General features: G+C 38.6%; 1 protein-coding gene and 1 long non-coding RNA gene across 2 annotated transcripts; both read right to left on the bottom strand.

Annotated features, from left to right (window-relative positions):
• Positions 1 to 2,600: 2,600 nt before the first annotated feature.
• On the bottom strand, positions 2,601 to 12,160 carry LOC120744919 (B-cell receptor CD22-like). The gene is made up of 15 exons (XM_040049504.1): positions 12,034 to 12,160; positions 11,831 to 11,918; positions 11,706 to 11,760; positions 11,457 to 11,587; positions 11,321 to 11,374; positions 9,345 to 11,180; positions 8,916 to 9,260; positions 8,560 to 8,817; positions 7,611 to 7,856; positions 7,379 to 7,469; positions 7,267 to 7,309; positions 6,932 to 7,035; positions 6,796 to 6,855; positions 4,542 to 5,547; positions 2,601 to 2,719 (listed from the first exon to the last, which is right to left on the bottom strand). The coding sequence occupies exons 6-14, from the start codon at positions 9,394 to 9,396 to the stop codon at positions 5,514 to 5,516; spliced, it is 1,233 nt and encodes a 410-aa protein (XP_039905438.1). The 5' UTR covers positions 9,397 to 11,180; positions 11,321 to 11,374; positions 11,457 to 11,587; positions 11,706 to 11,760; positions 11,831 to 11,918; positions 12,034 to 12,160; the 3' UTR covers positions 2,601 to 2,719; positions 4,542 to 5,513.
• Positions 12,161 to 13,265: 1,105 nt separating this feature from the next.
• On the bottom strand, positions 13,266 to 14,174 carry LOC120744932. Its single transcript, XR_005698500.1, has 3 exons — positions 13,890 to 14,174; positions 13,465 to 13,806; positions 13,266 to 13,378 (listed from the first exon to the last, which is right to left on the bottom strand). It is a non-coding gene; the product is annotated as an uncharacterized LOC120744932 (long non-coding RNA).
• Between the last annotated feature and the right edge of the window lie 584 nt (positions 14,175 to 14,758).

Below are 14,758 nucleotides of genomic sequence, written 5' to 3'. Positions count from 1 at the left end.
TTCAATATAATGTAGACAAAAACGGGAAAAAAAGATAGTTACGGATCGGGACTCCTCGATCCTTACTGCGCATGTGCAAAGCCAGGACGGTACAAATCGGGTCTACCCGATCCGTACCGCGCATGTGCAGATGTTTTCTTCTTCTTCTGTTTGTTTAATGGCAGTTTACTCCCCAGTGTACGAGGATACCGCCACCTGCTGACCGAGCAAATGAACCCTATTATAAACTGAATTAGCGTCATTACAAATGTGTGTTAAATTTGATTTAGCGATAGTCGAGTGTGTTTATGCTTGTCTGTGAGGAGAGGATTGTTGGAATACTGATGATGATGTCCGCTATGACTGTCAATTGTCAGTAAACACTTAATCTGGCTGATGAATCTTAACGTGACACATTACTAAGTCAGTATTATTAAGTTTGTAATTAAGTGCCATTCTTATTATTTAACGGAGCTTTTGTTCAATCGCGGAACACTCTCTGTTGAGGAGGAAAGCAGGAATTTGTTTGTATACGGAGGTATCCATTGTTTAAATGTCCCGGTGGTCTAAAAGGAGGCAGAACTGTTGAGAAATGCTAGGAGCTAACTGGGCGCTAACCGTGTCATTCAAATATATTGAATGTCGCGATGCTGGCAAAGAGAGGAAGTGACGTAAGATTTGCGCATGCGGGGTACTGATCGGGTTACCCCGCATGCGCGAAAGGTGTCTACTTCCGGTCGAAGTGTTTTACGATAGTTACGGGTCAGAGTATCTGTTAAGATGTTAAGAATAATAAGTATCTCTTAAAATGTTTCCAATAATGAAACATTTCAATATAATGTAGACAAAAACGAAAAATAAAAAGATAGTTACGGATCAGGACTCCTCGATCCGTACCGCGCATGTGCAGATGTTTTCTTCTTCTTCTGTTTCGTTTAATGGCAGTTTACTCCCAGTGTACGAGGATACCGCCACCTGCTGACCGAGCGAATGATCTGTATTGTAAGGATCGAGGAGTCCTGATCTGTAACTATCTTTTTTTCCCATTTTTGTCTACATTATATTGAAATGTTTCATTATTGCAAACATTTTAAGAGGAACTTATTATTGTTAACATTTTAACAGATACTCTGACCTGTAACTATTGTAAAATGCTTCGACCAGAAGTAGTGGCCTTTCGCACATGCGTGGTACCGATCGGGTTTCCGGTACAGATCGGGTAGTGACAAGTGTCGCTACCCAAATATTACTCTTATCATTCTTCCTGGGTCACAAAATAAACGTTTAAGATATTTTCAGGCGAGAATGTAGCTGCGTAAACTTCAAATATATGCTCAGTTTATCAAGACACCACATATTTTCAAAAGCGCTCCGACGTTTTCGGAGACGTCTGTTACCCACTAGCTCGATAGCTAGCCGGGGTTCAAGGCTCACTAGAGCCGGTGAGAACACCGGACCCCCCGGCAAATCGTTTTCAAACCCACCGCCGTCTTTCGCTACTCAGGTGACATGATATATAAGTCACTTAGATAACTTAAAAATGTTATTGTTTGGCTTTTTTCAGTTTTTTTACTTGTTCCTGAGTAAATCAGTTTGGTTGAGATTAAAGTTATAGTTTTTACACAGCTGAATAAACGTCAAGCAGACAACTGATTATCAGAAGTGTGAGATGCTCGAGAATATACTCCGGTGTCCTATTATATTTTAGATAGCAAGGAGCAGACGGCTGAGTTTATTAAACTCCACCGAAACAATCTGCAAATTTCATTAAAATTTAATAAACTATCATCTTTATTTTTAGTTAGCACATACCTTAAACACTTAAAGCTGTAAGGTAATGATAGTTATATAAGAGCAGATGCATGCTAGTGCAATAAGCTGTACGTTGTACGTCCAATGGATGCATAATCTGATTAGTCGACTAATCGCAGAAATAATTGGTGACTAGTCGACTATCAAAATAATCGTTTGTGGCAGCCCTACAGCCAAGAAGGCCTTATGTCACAATTTAGAAGTGTGGGGTTTTTTTGAGTTAAAAAAATTAAGAAACAGGAATGAGACACAGATTTTACATGCAAAGAATCTAAATTTTCCAAATACTGGATGCTGAATTGATTTTTAGGATATAATAATGGCCTTTAGTCTTAGTTTTCCTCGACTCAAGGCTTAGTACGAACTGATAACACAGATGTATCTACAATCTCTTTTTTTTCCCCCACATTATGCAAGCCGTACCTAATTTTGCTTTGACATGTGCAACATGACTAATGTAAATCCTCATGTCAGGAGAAAAATGTGCAATATAAGTTATGCGCAGATGAACAGCCCTTATCATCACATAATTTTACATGATTAAATTCCTTGTATACAGGTTTTTAATCTTTATTTGGAGAAAAGTGTCATTTCATTATGTCTGCAGAGCTGCATGTTCAAACTATAATTTTATTTGTTGACAGGCCGTGAAAAAAAGCATCCACACTGTTAATCAAATACAGAGCAGTTTAAATAATACAGTACATTATGCCGAATTAACAGGAACAACAAAGTTGTCACTTGGACTTCTTCAAATATTATAAACAACTATATAAAATGAAACCACATTTCTGACCTCATCTACTTACCTTGTGCATTTGTAGGTTTAACAGACAGCTCTAGGCCACAGTCACTGCAGAATTTGGCTGTTTTCTCTATAATGTTATGGCCACAGCGTGAGCACTTCATCTTCAGGCTTCAGTGATCACTGCAAAGAAAGAAACTATTTTCACTTCAAGACCATCTCAAAATTTTCTTTCACTTTCTATTTTGGCAGCCGATGTCACATGAAACTGTGTTCAGCTACACAACAACACACCAGTCACAATGTCTTTATCTCCTCTGAACTTCGATTAGTCATACCCAAGAAGCTGGCCTGTGAGAGACTGAATTGGAAGTCATTTTACAAGAGAGTCAGCGAGTCAACTGAACGCCCACATTCATGGCCCGCGAACAAGCATCCAATAAAAAACTGACATTAACCAAAGAGGAAAAAAAAACTGGGAACCCTCACAGCACACTTTAATAGCACGCCCTTAAAAGAAAAATTCAGTTAACACTGACCAAAAGTAGTTCTAATGAGGAAATAAGTAATTCTTTATATGCCATAAATAGTTCAAACATGATATAGGACATTTCACAAAGAGTAGAAGCGGAGAAGGTGGTTTTCCTCCTTCCTTTTCCTCATACTTTCAATAAATACTTCACATTACTTATTAGCTGGCAATGTAAAGGCGATATTACGTGAATGACTGAATAACTCAAAATAACATAAATTCGTGAACCACCCAAGTTAATATTATGCCATTATTCTTTGATTTCGATTGATTTTTAATGTCACGAATAAAGAGTCAAAATTGGGTAATGCTTATATCTGCTGGGATCAAGTCATTCAATCCAGCGATGGATACTTCGCTTTCATTTCTGCATAATTCATCTGGCAATCGCTCTCCCTCTTTGTCAAACGCATGGTCTTCATTGGACTTCTGGTTACACTTTAATCCAACAATTGCTTTGGGCGTTTTCAATCCACTGAGAAAGGCTATTAAGGTTTAAGACATCTGACCCAAATACAAATAAATACACTGTGAAATATAACTGGTTCAACCCAGTTTGATTTTAGAGCCCAACCAATAATGCCTTTTTGTGAGACTGATGTCAATAATTAGTAAGTTTGCAGGAATATAATCAATTTAGTATAAGCAAGGAAAGGAAATGAACAATCAGCATCAAGGTCGGTTAGGTCTTTTGCGATTTGATTTAGACTTCAAACGATTTCTTCATTTCTTAATAAAATATAACAAATACAGTAAACACCATCGCGTGTGTTTAAACCGTATCTCTATATTGCTGAAAATACTGCAAATAACAAGTGACTATTCCATTCTAGGAGATGAGCTTTCATACTTTCACAGATAAAGGCGGGACGACCTTTTTCAAGAACTTAAGGAGTGACTCTTCTTGAAGCGAAAAGATCTTTGTCTTAGAAGTTCGGCCATTCACATGTTCCCTGCGTAAAGAAACGCACACGTCTTACGTCACTTCTTGCGTGCCAGTGCGTTTGACAACAACAAAACAGAGAGAAAGCGAACTAAATGGCCACGAAGTCACTGACAAAATAAAACCTGCAGAATCACGACACGCTTAGCAGCAGCAGGGAAGGCTCTTAGTCACACTACAGAGAGCGCTATAGCTAAAAATTAAGTAGAGACTCTGCTAACTAGCTTCCCCGAAGCAGCCAGCCTAATGAGCTGCGCAGCTAACATTAGCTTGGGCAGTTAGCTCTGATTCACTCGCCATAATAAACGGAGATACTATTAGAAAGAACGAACGTCAACCAAACTTCATTACCCCGTAACCCAGCTGGAGCCAGACTCAGACCTGGCCCAAGGCAGCGCAGTCTGATAGCTAATTCTGTTATTAGGATGAGTTTATTCCTACTGTGTCACAACGGAAATTCTGACATTGTGACAGTCACCCAATGCTCATAACAATAAATAAATAACAGCCGACCTGAGCTGCCTTCCTACCTTCTCTTCTGTGTTGCAAAAAGGAGAAAGCCTGCAAATCATCTCTGCTGGTCCCACTACGCAGCCGTCAAAGACACGTCCAAGACCTGCTGTCCCCTCGTTTCCGTATCTACTAAAGTTTCGTTTTGTCAGAAATGGGCGTGAGCTAAGTTTACTTCTATAATCACTAATAAAATCGGGGTTTCTTTTTCCTAGAGGGTATGTCTGACTAAGCTGGTTTTCATTCATAGGTAATGAAAGCATAAGTTAAACTCTACTGGAGACAAACGACCTCTTCTAGGGGTACTTGAGTGCATGGATGCATGTGCTGTAAAGTGATTTAAACTCACCTTATTTTTTTCTTAGCATAAATGAAGTTTATGAAAAAGTATCTTATGGCACAACCTGTGGATGCAACATATTAAACATCTTAAAAATATTATTTATTTATTTTTTCACAGATTGTGATTAAAAAATAAAGTTCATTTGTTTGCTGCAGTTTATATTTCAGCATCTGAAATGTACAAAAACCGATTATATTACACAATAATTGTACAGGAAAAACAGCTAAAATGGGGTTGGTCACATGCGGTCAGTTGCCATGTGATGGTGTTTGTTTGTCATTACATTGTACTTTCCTATTGCCTTTAGGCAAGGACAAACTGCTCAATAGACATGCTCTGTGACCAGCAGGAGGAAATAAGCATGCTGCAGTTACAAACTCCTGGAAATGTGCCCATAATGTGTAAAAGTTTGAGACTGTTAAGAAAAGGAGAGGGGGGAAAAAAGGCTGGCTTTAAATCTTTTAGGAAACTTCATAAAAATGTATAATTCCAAACTGAATGGAATTCTGCAATCTGTCACATTTGACAGATTTATTTATTTGTTTAACAGCAAAATACTCATGAAAGTAGCACTGGAGCAGCAGATCCTTTCATACATCAGAATAAGTGGCCCTCAGCACAGCAGGTTTGTTCCGCTGACATTTGAAGTCTACATGCAGGCTCCTGCAGGCACTGGGTGATGGCTGAAAACAAATATTTAAAGTCATAAAAAACAGCTGTTTAGTTTGTAACATTTATAAGCTGATAAGAAAGGAATATGCAATGAAAAATGAAACCGATCTACACCATCATGTTACAGTAAATTCTCAGTAAAGGCCAACATGCTCAAACTGCATATGTTTATTGTTACACTGAGTGTCCTTTAGTCCTGTTATGGGCTGTGCCTCTCCATAGCTCTCACAGGACACCCACTCACCTACTGAAGAGAGATTTATTTTGAATGTCTTTGAGTCATATTGGTCACAAATCTGAACCCAAGCTCATGCTATGCTCTTACATTTTCAACAGAGGGCAGAATAACCCAATTATGTGTAGTAGCATTTCACACTGTACTGTGGCTGCTCATCAGGGTTAAAAAAAAAGTATCTCGAGTTGTTAGGAAGCTCTAAGTTTTTCCACAACTCCCCTATAGTGGGTCTTAAATTATGTAAAATGAGTGCTGAACACTCCTTTGTGGACCAATGTGCAAGCAAAATGTTAGGTTAAAGTCACTCAGATCAAACCAGCTCACTGGATCTTTGCCATCACAACCTTTAGATGTTGTAGGTGTTCCTCCCACGAGTCACTGTAAATCACCACATCAGGTAGGCTTAACGATTATATCCATTAACCTTTAAAAAGTTATGGGTGCCCCATGTAGACCAAAGGGTAAAACAATGCAATGAAATAAACCTATTCCTGGAATCGGAAAGGCTGTGTATTCTAAATGCACTTGCCAGTAATATTTACACAAATCTAAGGTTGTGATGTATCTGGCCTTTCCTAGTCTTTCAAGCAGCTCATCAATGAAAGGCAAGGGATAAGGATCGAAACAGGAAATGCTGTTTAGCTTTCTCGAGTCTGGACAAAATTGAAGTTGAGTTCAAGTATCTGACTTAAACACCCAAAATTGGTGTTTCAGCCAAATAGCTGCACTTTGGTACATCGCTTTCATTTTGGGCAGGTCCATTACCGCGATAAGTACAAACCACTAAACAGACAGCAGTACAAAAGCTTGTGTTCAGGGTGGGGGTTTCCACTGACTCAGACACAGCATACAAGAAGCATGGCAGCAGAGTCATTTTTGCCATTGTTCACTTTGTTTGTTTGATTGATTGATTGATTGATTGATTGATTGATTGATTGATTGATTGATGTTGTCCAATTTGTGCCTTACACTATTGTCTGGAGCTGAACTGTGATTTATGAAATTTGTTCTTGTTGAACTTTACCTGTACAGTGTGCTGTAAATGGTACAATCATCATCATTAGTTGAGTCCATCTTTTGCTCCCTGCTGATGACATAGTGGATCAGTGAAAAATGCAGCACAAGTTGAATAATATGTTGAAGCTGCAGGGATAGCTCACACGCATGCTTTTGTTTTGCTTTTAAAAACAATCGTTGAGTGCATGACTTCTTCCTCTTGTGACTGGCTCATGTCAACCACGGGATAGTTGCAGTAGTCCGTATTCTAGATACAATAATTAATAAGACATCAAAGAACACATATATAAGTTTCCTGCTTGGTGAATTGTACTCAGTCAGACAACACAAAATAACTTGCGAATAACTTGGGTAAACCATACATGGGTTTCTTCAATAAACTAACTTATTAGGCAACCTCATAATGAGCTAACCTCTGCATTAAGAAAAAAAACAACACAACCAGTAAGCTTAATTGTAGCGCCATCTGCATGTTTACCTCATTTTCATTTTCTTGTGACTCTGTCCTTTTTGCGCACTGTCTGAAAGAAGAGATTTCCATCACTTTATTGTTGCATGTGTGAGCTGTAACAAATATAAATACACTTTACCTTCTGATGGCAACAACAGTGACCACGATGAGGAGTGCAGCAATAGAAGTACAGATAGCAATCTGATCTCTGGTGCCTGTCCACCAGTACACTGAGGAAACACGGACGTTGCACGTTAAAGTAAAAAAGACTGAACAAGTACGGTTTGTTTGGAAGGGTTTCCAAGGACAGACTCTTCTTTGCAAAGCTGTGTCTGCACAAGCCACAGTGTTTGGAACATAAATCTATTTACCTTTGCCCCTTAACAGCACTGTAGAGGAGTTGTGACTCCCGTATTTGTTTGTAGCCATGCAGAAATAGTTGTGATCATCCTGAAAATCCTTCTTCAAATGTAGTTCACGTTGGTGTCCTGCTGCTGAAATGTCATCATTATATATTTTAAACCAGGTATAGTTCTCCACTGCTGGATTTGCACGGCTGTGGCAGATCAGGGTCTCTGTTGATGGTGTGACAGAAACTGATGTGTTCCTGGGGCCATCTAAAATAAAGTCATTAGTGAAATCATCTTACATAAATCAGATTCATTATTTTGGTATCTAAATTGTGAGGAAATATTTAATGTGTTGCAGTAAACAACAATGTTTCCATGCTTAACTCTTACATACTGCTCATATGTCTTCAGAGTATTTGAATGCACAAACAGCCACTTGGCATTAGTAAATGAATCATTCATTCTTAATTGAAGTTTTAGAGAGCAGGGACTGTGTATCTGTTAGATTTTGCAACATTTAGTCAATGATTTAAAATGCTTTTAACTACAATTCATGCTTTAACCTTACATTTATAAAGCATTTTATTCTGTAAATTTCAAAGATTTTATCTGCCGCACATCTATGACCCTCTGAATTATCTTATCATGCACATCCTATTTGATCACTCCTATGCTGTTTTGCTATTTCACTGTTTAACGAGTCCATTACAATTCAAAAGCCAGCAGGCACCTATCTCTGGGAACCTGGGCAAATGTGATGTGAACAGTAACAGTTCTCATAACACTGTCATGGCTGAACTGTAGAAAAACTTTCAACTTTGTAATAGTTTGGGTCATTTTTGCAAAAGTCATCCAATTTCAAGCTGAAAGAATCACATCTCTGGTGTTGTTGCTCAGGTCAAATGTCAAAATGGGTCAAATTTGGCCTAAGCAGTATGTAAGGTTTAAAACATCACTATACAATACTCACATTCAACATCAACATGTAGGACTCCTGAAGTTGTTCCTGTGCCTGTTTTTAGAGAACAAGTGTAGTTTCCAGAGTTTGTGAAGGAAACATTTCTTAATTGCAGCACTCGTCCATCCTGCAGGTATTCTCCGTTCTTAAACCAGGTGAAGACAGATGAGAAGTTGCCAACATCACATCTGTCTGTGCAAGTAAGATTCACAGAGTCGCCTTCCTGGATTGATTCGTGTCTTTTGAGTTTCGTCATGGAAATGTTAAAATCTATGAGAGAAATGAATAACTTATGTTTCGACCTTGTCAGATTAAACAGCAAAGGGGAGTCGAAATTCTTTAAAAAGAAAACCAAAATTAAATCTTACCAACAATTTTTAGTGTTGACCCACTTTTTCCAGTCCATTGGCCATTTGTGGAGTTGGTTATAAATCTAAAGGCATATTTTCCTTCATCACTGTGCTCCACTTGGTGTATTTGCAGTGAACAGTTATTCCGTTTGTTACCAACATACTGAAATCGCGAAGAGCTATTATTTGAGCCACTGTGATAAATGAACGGACCTGCAAAAATATTTTTGTGTCCCCACATGACCTCCTGTACTATGTGTTTGTCAGGATAGGAAAATGAACAAAGAATGACAACAGATGATCCTTTCACTACACACATATGAGGCTGTTGATAGTCTACCTTCCACTTACTGCAGAGAACACCTGGAACAGAAGCATTAATCTTAATTTTCTATTGCTTAAACATTTCGAAATTCCCTTAAAATAAGAAATAAATGTCGCACTTACCTCCAAAGAACAGTGTTAGTGTCAATTTTAGGGTGATGTGTTCAGTGCACATGTTGGAGCTTTTTTAAGTTACACAAGCATAAAGTTTAGAATCACTTAAAGTTATCACGAACGGACAGAGAAAAAGTGACTTTGTCCTTTATCTTCTTTCGCTGCTATGTGCTACTTTCTACATGGTAGGTGCCATCTGGTCATGCAAACCACAGATGCAGTCAACATCTAAGGTTTAAAAGAGAGCATATGAAACCATGTAGCAGCATCAGAGGCGCTGTGGTATGTTTGTTTTTTTTTCTCTGCTCTTCTTTTCTAACCAAATGTTGCTGGAACATAACGATTCATTCTCTTGAATCTCATGCATGTCACCAGACGTTTTACTGCCCACCACTGATTAACAGCTAACACTCATATCACACAACAATGAACAGATTTCACAGCAAATTTATAATATGAACCCCTCTGTGGGAAAAATGGGAAACGACTCACGTGCACAGCCATTATTGCTAGGTTTGATGTTGATGCATGCAATGTGCCATTACAGTGTTTTATTCACATTATCTTATAATGCATGACTTGTAAAGGCAAGCAGTGGCATGGTGCACAGATCCGTGTTTTAAATCCACACTGAGGCTTTTCTGTGTGGAGTTTCTATGTTCTCTCTGTGTCTGTGTGGGTCTTTCTGACTTCCTACCACAATCCATAGGCCACATGGGTCACATTAGGTTACTTATTTCTGACCCTGCCTCCTACCCTGGGTAAGGAGGTCAGTCCACTGATAGATGAACGCACTGACTGATCATGTCCACAGTGACAAACCGATCTGAACTGCAGAGAATTTCTATAATTGATAGCGAGGTGAGTGGCTGAGTTCTTGAAGTTTAAGAACTTCTGAGAATTTGTCACTGTTGTCTCTTTAAGTCGAATCATAGACAAGAACAATTTGTAGTTCTTTTAAAAAAGCATTCACACACTGCTCTTTACTTTTCTTTCCTACTTCATTTGTCTGTTTTCTTTTTCTTTGCATTATACATCACATACTAATGGAATATTGACAGTATAGTACTGCCTCTGATTACTATTATCCACTGGATCATCTCCTTCTCTTACTTTCTAAATTCCCCCTGTGACCTGCTACCTCAGATCTAAAATTGTGTCGTTTGAGTAATTGAAGACCCAATCGCAGGAGACATAATGTTCAACAGAAAGTGAGCTTTAATGGAGGAAATAAATCCAATACAAACTCCAAATAGCAACATCCAAAAGGCACAAAGGAGACTAGAACAGTACAGCGTACCATCAGGAACGTAACTGAACAAGACCGACACAACACAGCAAAGGAATATACATACACACCAAGGGCTGATTAGGGATTACACAACAGGAAATCAGGTGAGGACAGATAGGAAGCAGTAAAACCAGTAAAACAGAAAAGAGAACAAACAAGACAAACACCGAAGTTAATGCTAACACAAGAGAATGCAGAGCATTAACAATAGTGAAAAATGGGGGGAATGCATAAATAAAATACAGTACTCACAACATACTAAAATAATAAATAATATAGAATGACAAAGAATTCAACCTGGAGCTGGAATCAAGCAGAAGATCTCGAACCCCAACATCAAATCTTGGGACATGAATGGGCAGTATGGGAGAGTGGGCAGGTCACTGTTCCTCTCCTCACAAGTTCACCCAGTGTGAAGTCACTAGAACTTTGACCCCTTTAACAAACAGGCTCCCTCTTCAGTATATGGAGGCTGCTTTCTTTTAGGCGAGGCATATATTGGGCCAGCTGCCTCCTGTCGGTTCTGTGGGTGGTTCAAAGCTGCACAAACTGGTCTAAGTAATGATACAGAAATAACAGCATGTAACAGAATGAAGTGTCCATAGCTCCTGACAGATACACAATTTCTCATATTATTATTATTATTACTATCATTATTATTAGTAGTAGTAGTGGTATACTGTCTGAGTCTTACCTGCACACTGTGCTGTAAATGACATCTTCACTTTGGGTGTTCTTCTGCTGCTCCCTGCACGTAATACATTCTATCAGCATGTTCCTCCAGTACAATAAATAATATATTTTTATCTTATATTGTTGAAATATCTCACGCGTTTGGCTTTCTTTTGTTGTGGAAGTAAACAGCCGCGTAGACGATTTCAGTGGTTTCTCCTTCACTCTGATCCTGATGTTGTGGTTGGTTATCATCACACATTGAGAGCCTGCTGACACGACCTGTGTTCTAGATAAAGTCACAAAGAAGCAACGCACAATTAACAACAATCTTCATTTTTTTCTACTGAACTCTAAATTTGAACTTCTGTTATTAATTAATGATTGTCCAGCAGTAATAGTAGCACCTGCGATTCTTTCTCACCACTTTCCACCGGTGACCTCATTTGCTTTTTGTTAAGTCTGAAAGATAAACAGAATTTAGGCGATGTGTTACAAAATTAGCGACATTTCAAAATTAGGTAACACTCACCTTCTAACAGCAATAAAAGTGGTCACAATCAGAACTACAGCAACTGTTACAATGACAAGTACGTATCCCCAAAACATTGGCCAGTTTTCTGTAAAACAAATTCACTGTTTTAATTCAGTAACGCCAGAGCCAAGCAAACTTTTAATGGTTATTGATACGAGTCAGAAAGCATCCAATAGCACCAGCCACTCAAACCTACTTACTTTTAATGTTTAAAGTGACAACAGAAGAGTTTTGACTTCCGTGTTTGTTGGTGACACTGCATAAATACTGGTCACTGTCCCTAGGGTGGAACACTGGCTGATGTCCAACATTTACAGAATCACCTGCAGCTATTCTGAACCACGTATAATTCTCCACGGGGGGTTTGCATGACTGCTGCAAATCAGGGTAAAGTCGCTGCCAGGGTCTGCCCCCAAAGGTGGTTGGACAAGCACTGTGGTGTTCCTAGGGCCATCTGAAAATTAATTTTATTATTTGGGCGTTATCGTTGTCAGTTATCAGTGTGAAAATTTAGAAATATGCAAAGGACCGCATAAGAAGCAACCTTCCCAATTATCCAAGCACTAGGAGTACACTAACCTCCAGATCCTTAATTTAAAGCTGAATATCTGGACTTTGATCACATCTTACCTGTTTAATTTAAAACCCACTGTGCTGGTGTGCAGTGACAAAGTCACAAAAACTGTGTAATTATCCAGAAATTATCCTTGGACGTAATTGCACATTACTCAACTCCCTATGAGTCAGCAGTAGGTGACTAGAACTGATGGCAGCATATAAAGCCCACGGCTCTCACGCTAGAGACCGGGGTTCACATCCAGCTTAGATCTGTTATGTGTAGGTAACAATAGCAGTTTAGCTTATAATAAGAAAAGACTGAAGTTTTAATTAAGACTAAATAAATATTGCATGAGAATATTTGCATCAGAATTAATGTATTTTAGTGTGCACATTAAAGCTAGTTTGTGTATGTGTTATTCTTAAAATAAGTCCCAGAAGCTTGAGCAGAAATATCATACCAATTAGACAGTCATTAAAAGCCCCCGTGCATTTCTGTGACGTAATAGCTCAATGACTATATAACAGTATAAATAGTGTAATTCACTGATTTACTTCTCACTAATAATTCTTAGACATTTCCCATTATCAGGTTACTCAATGCTATAAACAGTTCAGAGATTTAAGATGCTAAAAGGCAGAATGTAGGAGATCATTGCTCATTACTATTTCAGCATCATTAATTATTTCTTTTTACCTTAAAGTACTGATCTTGTGTCTTGTACTCACATTCAACATCTATACCCAGGACTCTTGAAGTTGATCCTAAGTGTGTTTTTAGAGAACAAGTGTAGTTTCCAGAGCTTGTGGGGGACACGTTTCTTAAATAAAGAGCCGCTCCTTCGTGTAGGGGCTCTCCATTCTTAAACCAGGTGTACGCAGATGAAATCTTACCACCATCACAACTGTTCATGCAGGTGAGATTTACAGAGTCGCCTTCCCTTATTGCTTCCTTTACAGAAGGTTTTGACATAAAAATAGTCAAATCTGAAAAAGCAAAGCGACACTTTAATCTTAACTGTTAAAAGCTTTTATTTATTTAAAGAACAACAACAGCAGCAACAAAAACTTACCAACAACCTTCAGTACTGGGGCATTTTCTTCATGAGGTCTATTAGACATGGTGTTAAATCTGACAAAGTATCTCCCTACATCACTACACTCCACCTGGTGTATTTTCAAAGAGCAATTGTGATACGTGTTTCCGATGTACTGGAATCTTGTGAAAAGAGTTCGTAAACTGCTAGAAATTAAGCGAGCCTTTAAAGTAGCAGGCTGTAGGTGACCCCACAGGACCCTCCTCACTGTTTGGTTGTCAGGATTTTGAAATGAACAAAGAAAAATGACTGAGGAGCCTTTGACTGCACAAATAAGACGCTGCTGATGCTTCACTTTCCACATATTGCAGAGAACACCTAAAAGAGACAGATTCACTCGATAGCTGTAATCTTTTAGCATTCTTGTAAAACATTAAAGAAGATACAAGTGCTGCATTTACCTGTCAGAAACAGCAACATTAACATCCATGTCAGGTGTCTGTGTTCTTCATACATACTTGAAACTCCTTCCTGATGTTAAAATGCTCACAAGAAGAGACATTTGCAAGTTTGCATTTGATGTTTTGTTCTCAAAATGAACATCTCCTCTTTTTTTTTCTTCTTTACTGATTTTGTACTCTAGATACTGTACACACAGCTTCCTGTAAAGAAAAAAAAAGACTTAAAATCAGGTCATCTAAGCCGCAGTTTCAAGAAACACGTTATCTCTTGCCGTTTAACTGAGAGCAGTACCGAGAAACCCCATCCCCTGTGCATGTGCGTGACAGTCTGATGCTGCTTTGTTGTGGTGAAAGCAGAGTTGGAGCAGAGGTAGCAATCGGGAGCTGCGTTTTTTAATCATTTTTTGTTTAACAATGTGCACATTGTGTCGTTGTCCATAAGACACTGTTTTGGTTTATGTGTTTCATTTATTTGCCTTTTTGGATTGAGTGATTATGAAAAATAAAGCGTGGAGGTGAAGGGGTGGTGTAAGACTAAAATCTTACAGTTGCATTAGCTGTGAACTGAGAGGCTGACATGATTAGATAACCAGCTTTTTCTGCATTTCAGGATCATAGGAACTTCATAAGAGCTTTACTAGAATTACTCAGGCTGTCTACTGTGTTTCCTCTCTTCAGATGCTCTGCCAGGCCTTTGCTGCAGTTGCATTCACTTGTTGCTCCTTTGTGAGTCTTTCTGCCTTCTGTTCTGTCTTCAGTAAATGAATAACATGCTTGTGATCAGGTTATTGACTCAGCCACTTAAGAGCAATCTATTTGTCTTCAGATGTTTTTGGGTTGTTTTGCAGCTGCGTTGTGGATCTTTACCA

Source organism: Simochromis diagramma, unplaced genomic scaffold (assembly GCF_900408965.1).
Source record: "Simochromis diagramma unplaced genomic scaffold, fSimDia1.1 OVJJ01000321.1, whole genome shotgun sequence".
Lineage (NCBI taxonomy): Eukaryota > Metazoa > Chordata > Actinopteri > Cichliformes > Cichlidae > Simochromis > Simochromis diagramma.
This window is presented reverse-complemented; position numbering and strand designations above follow the sequence as displayed.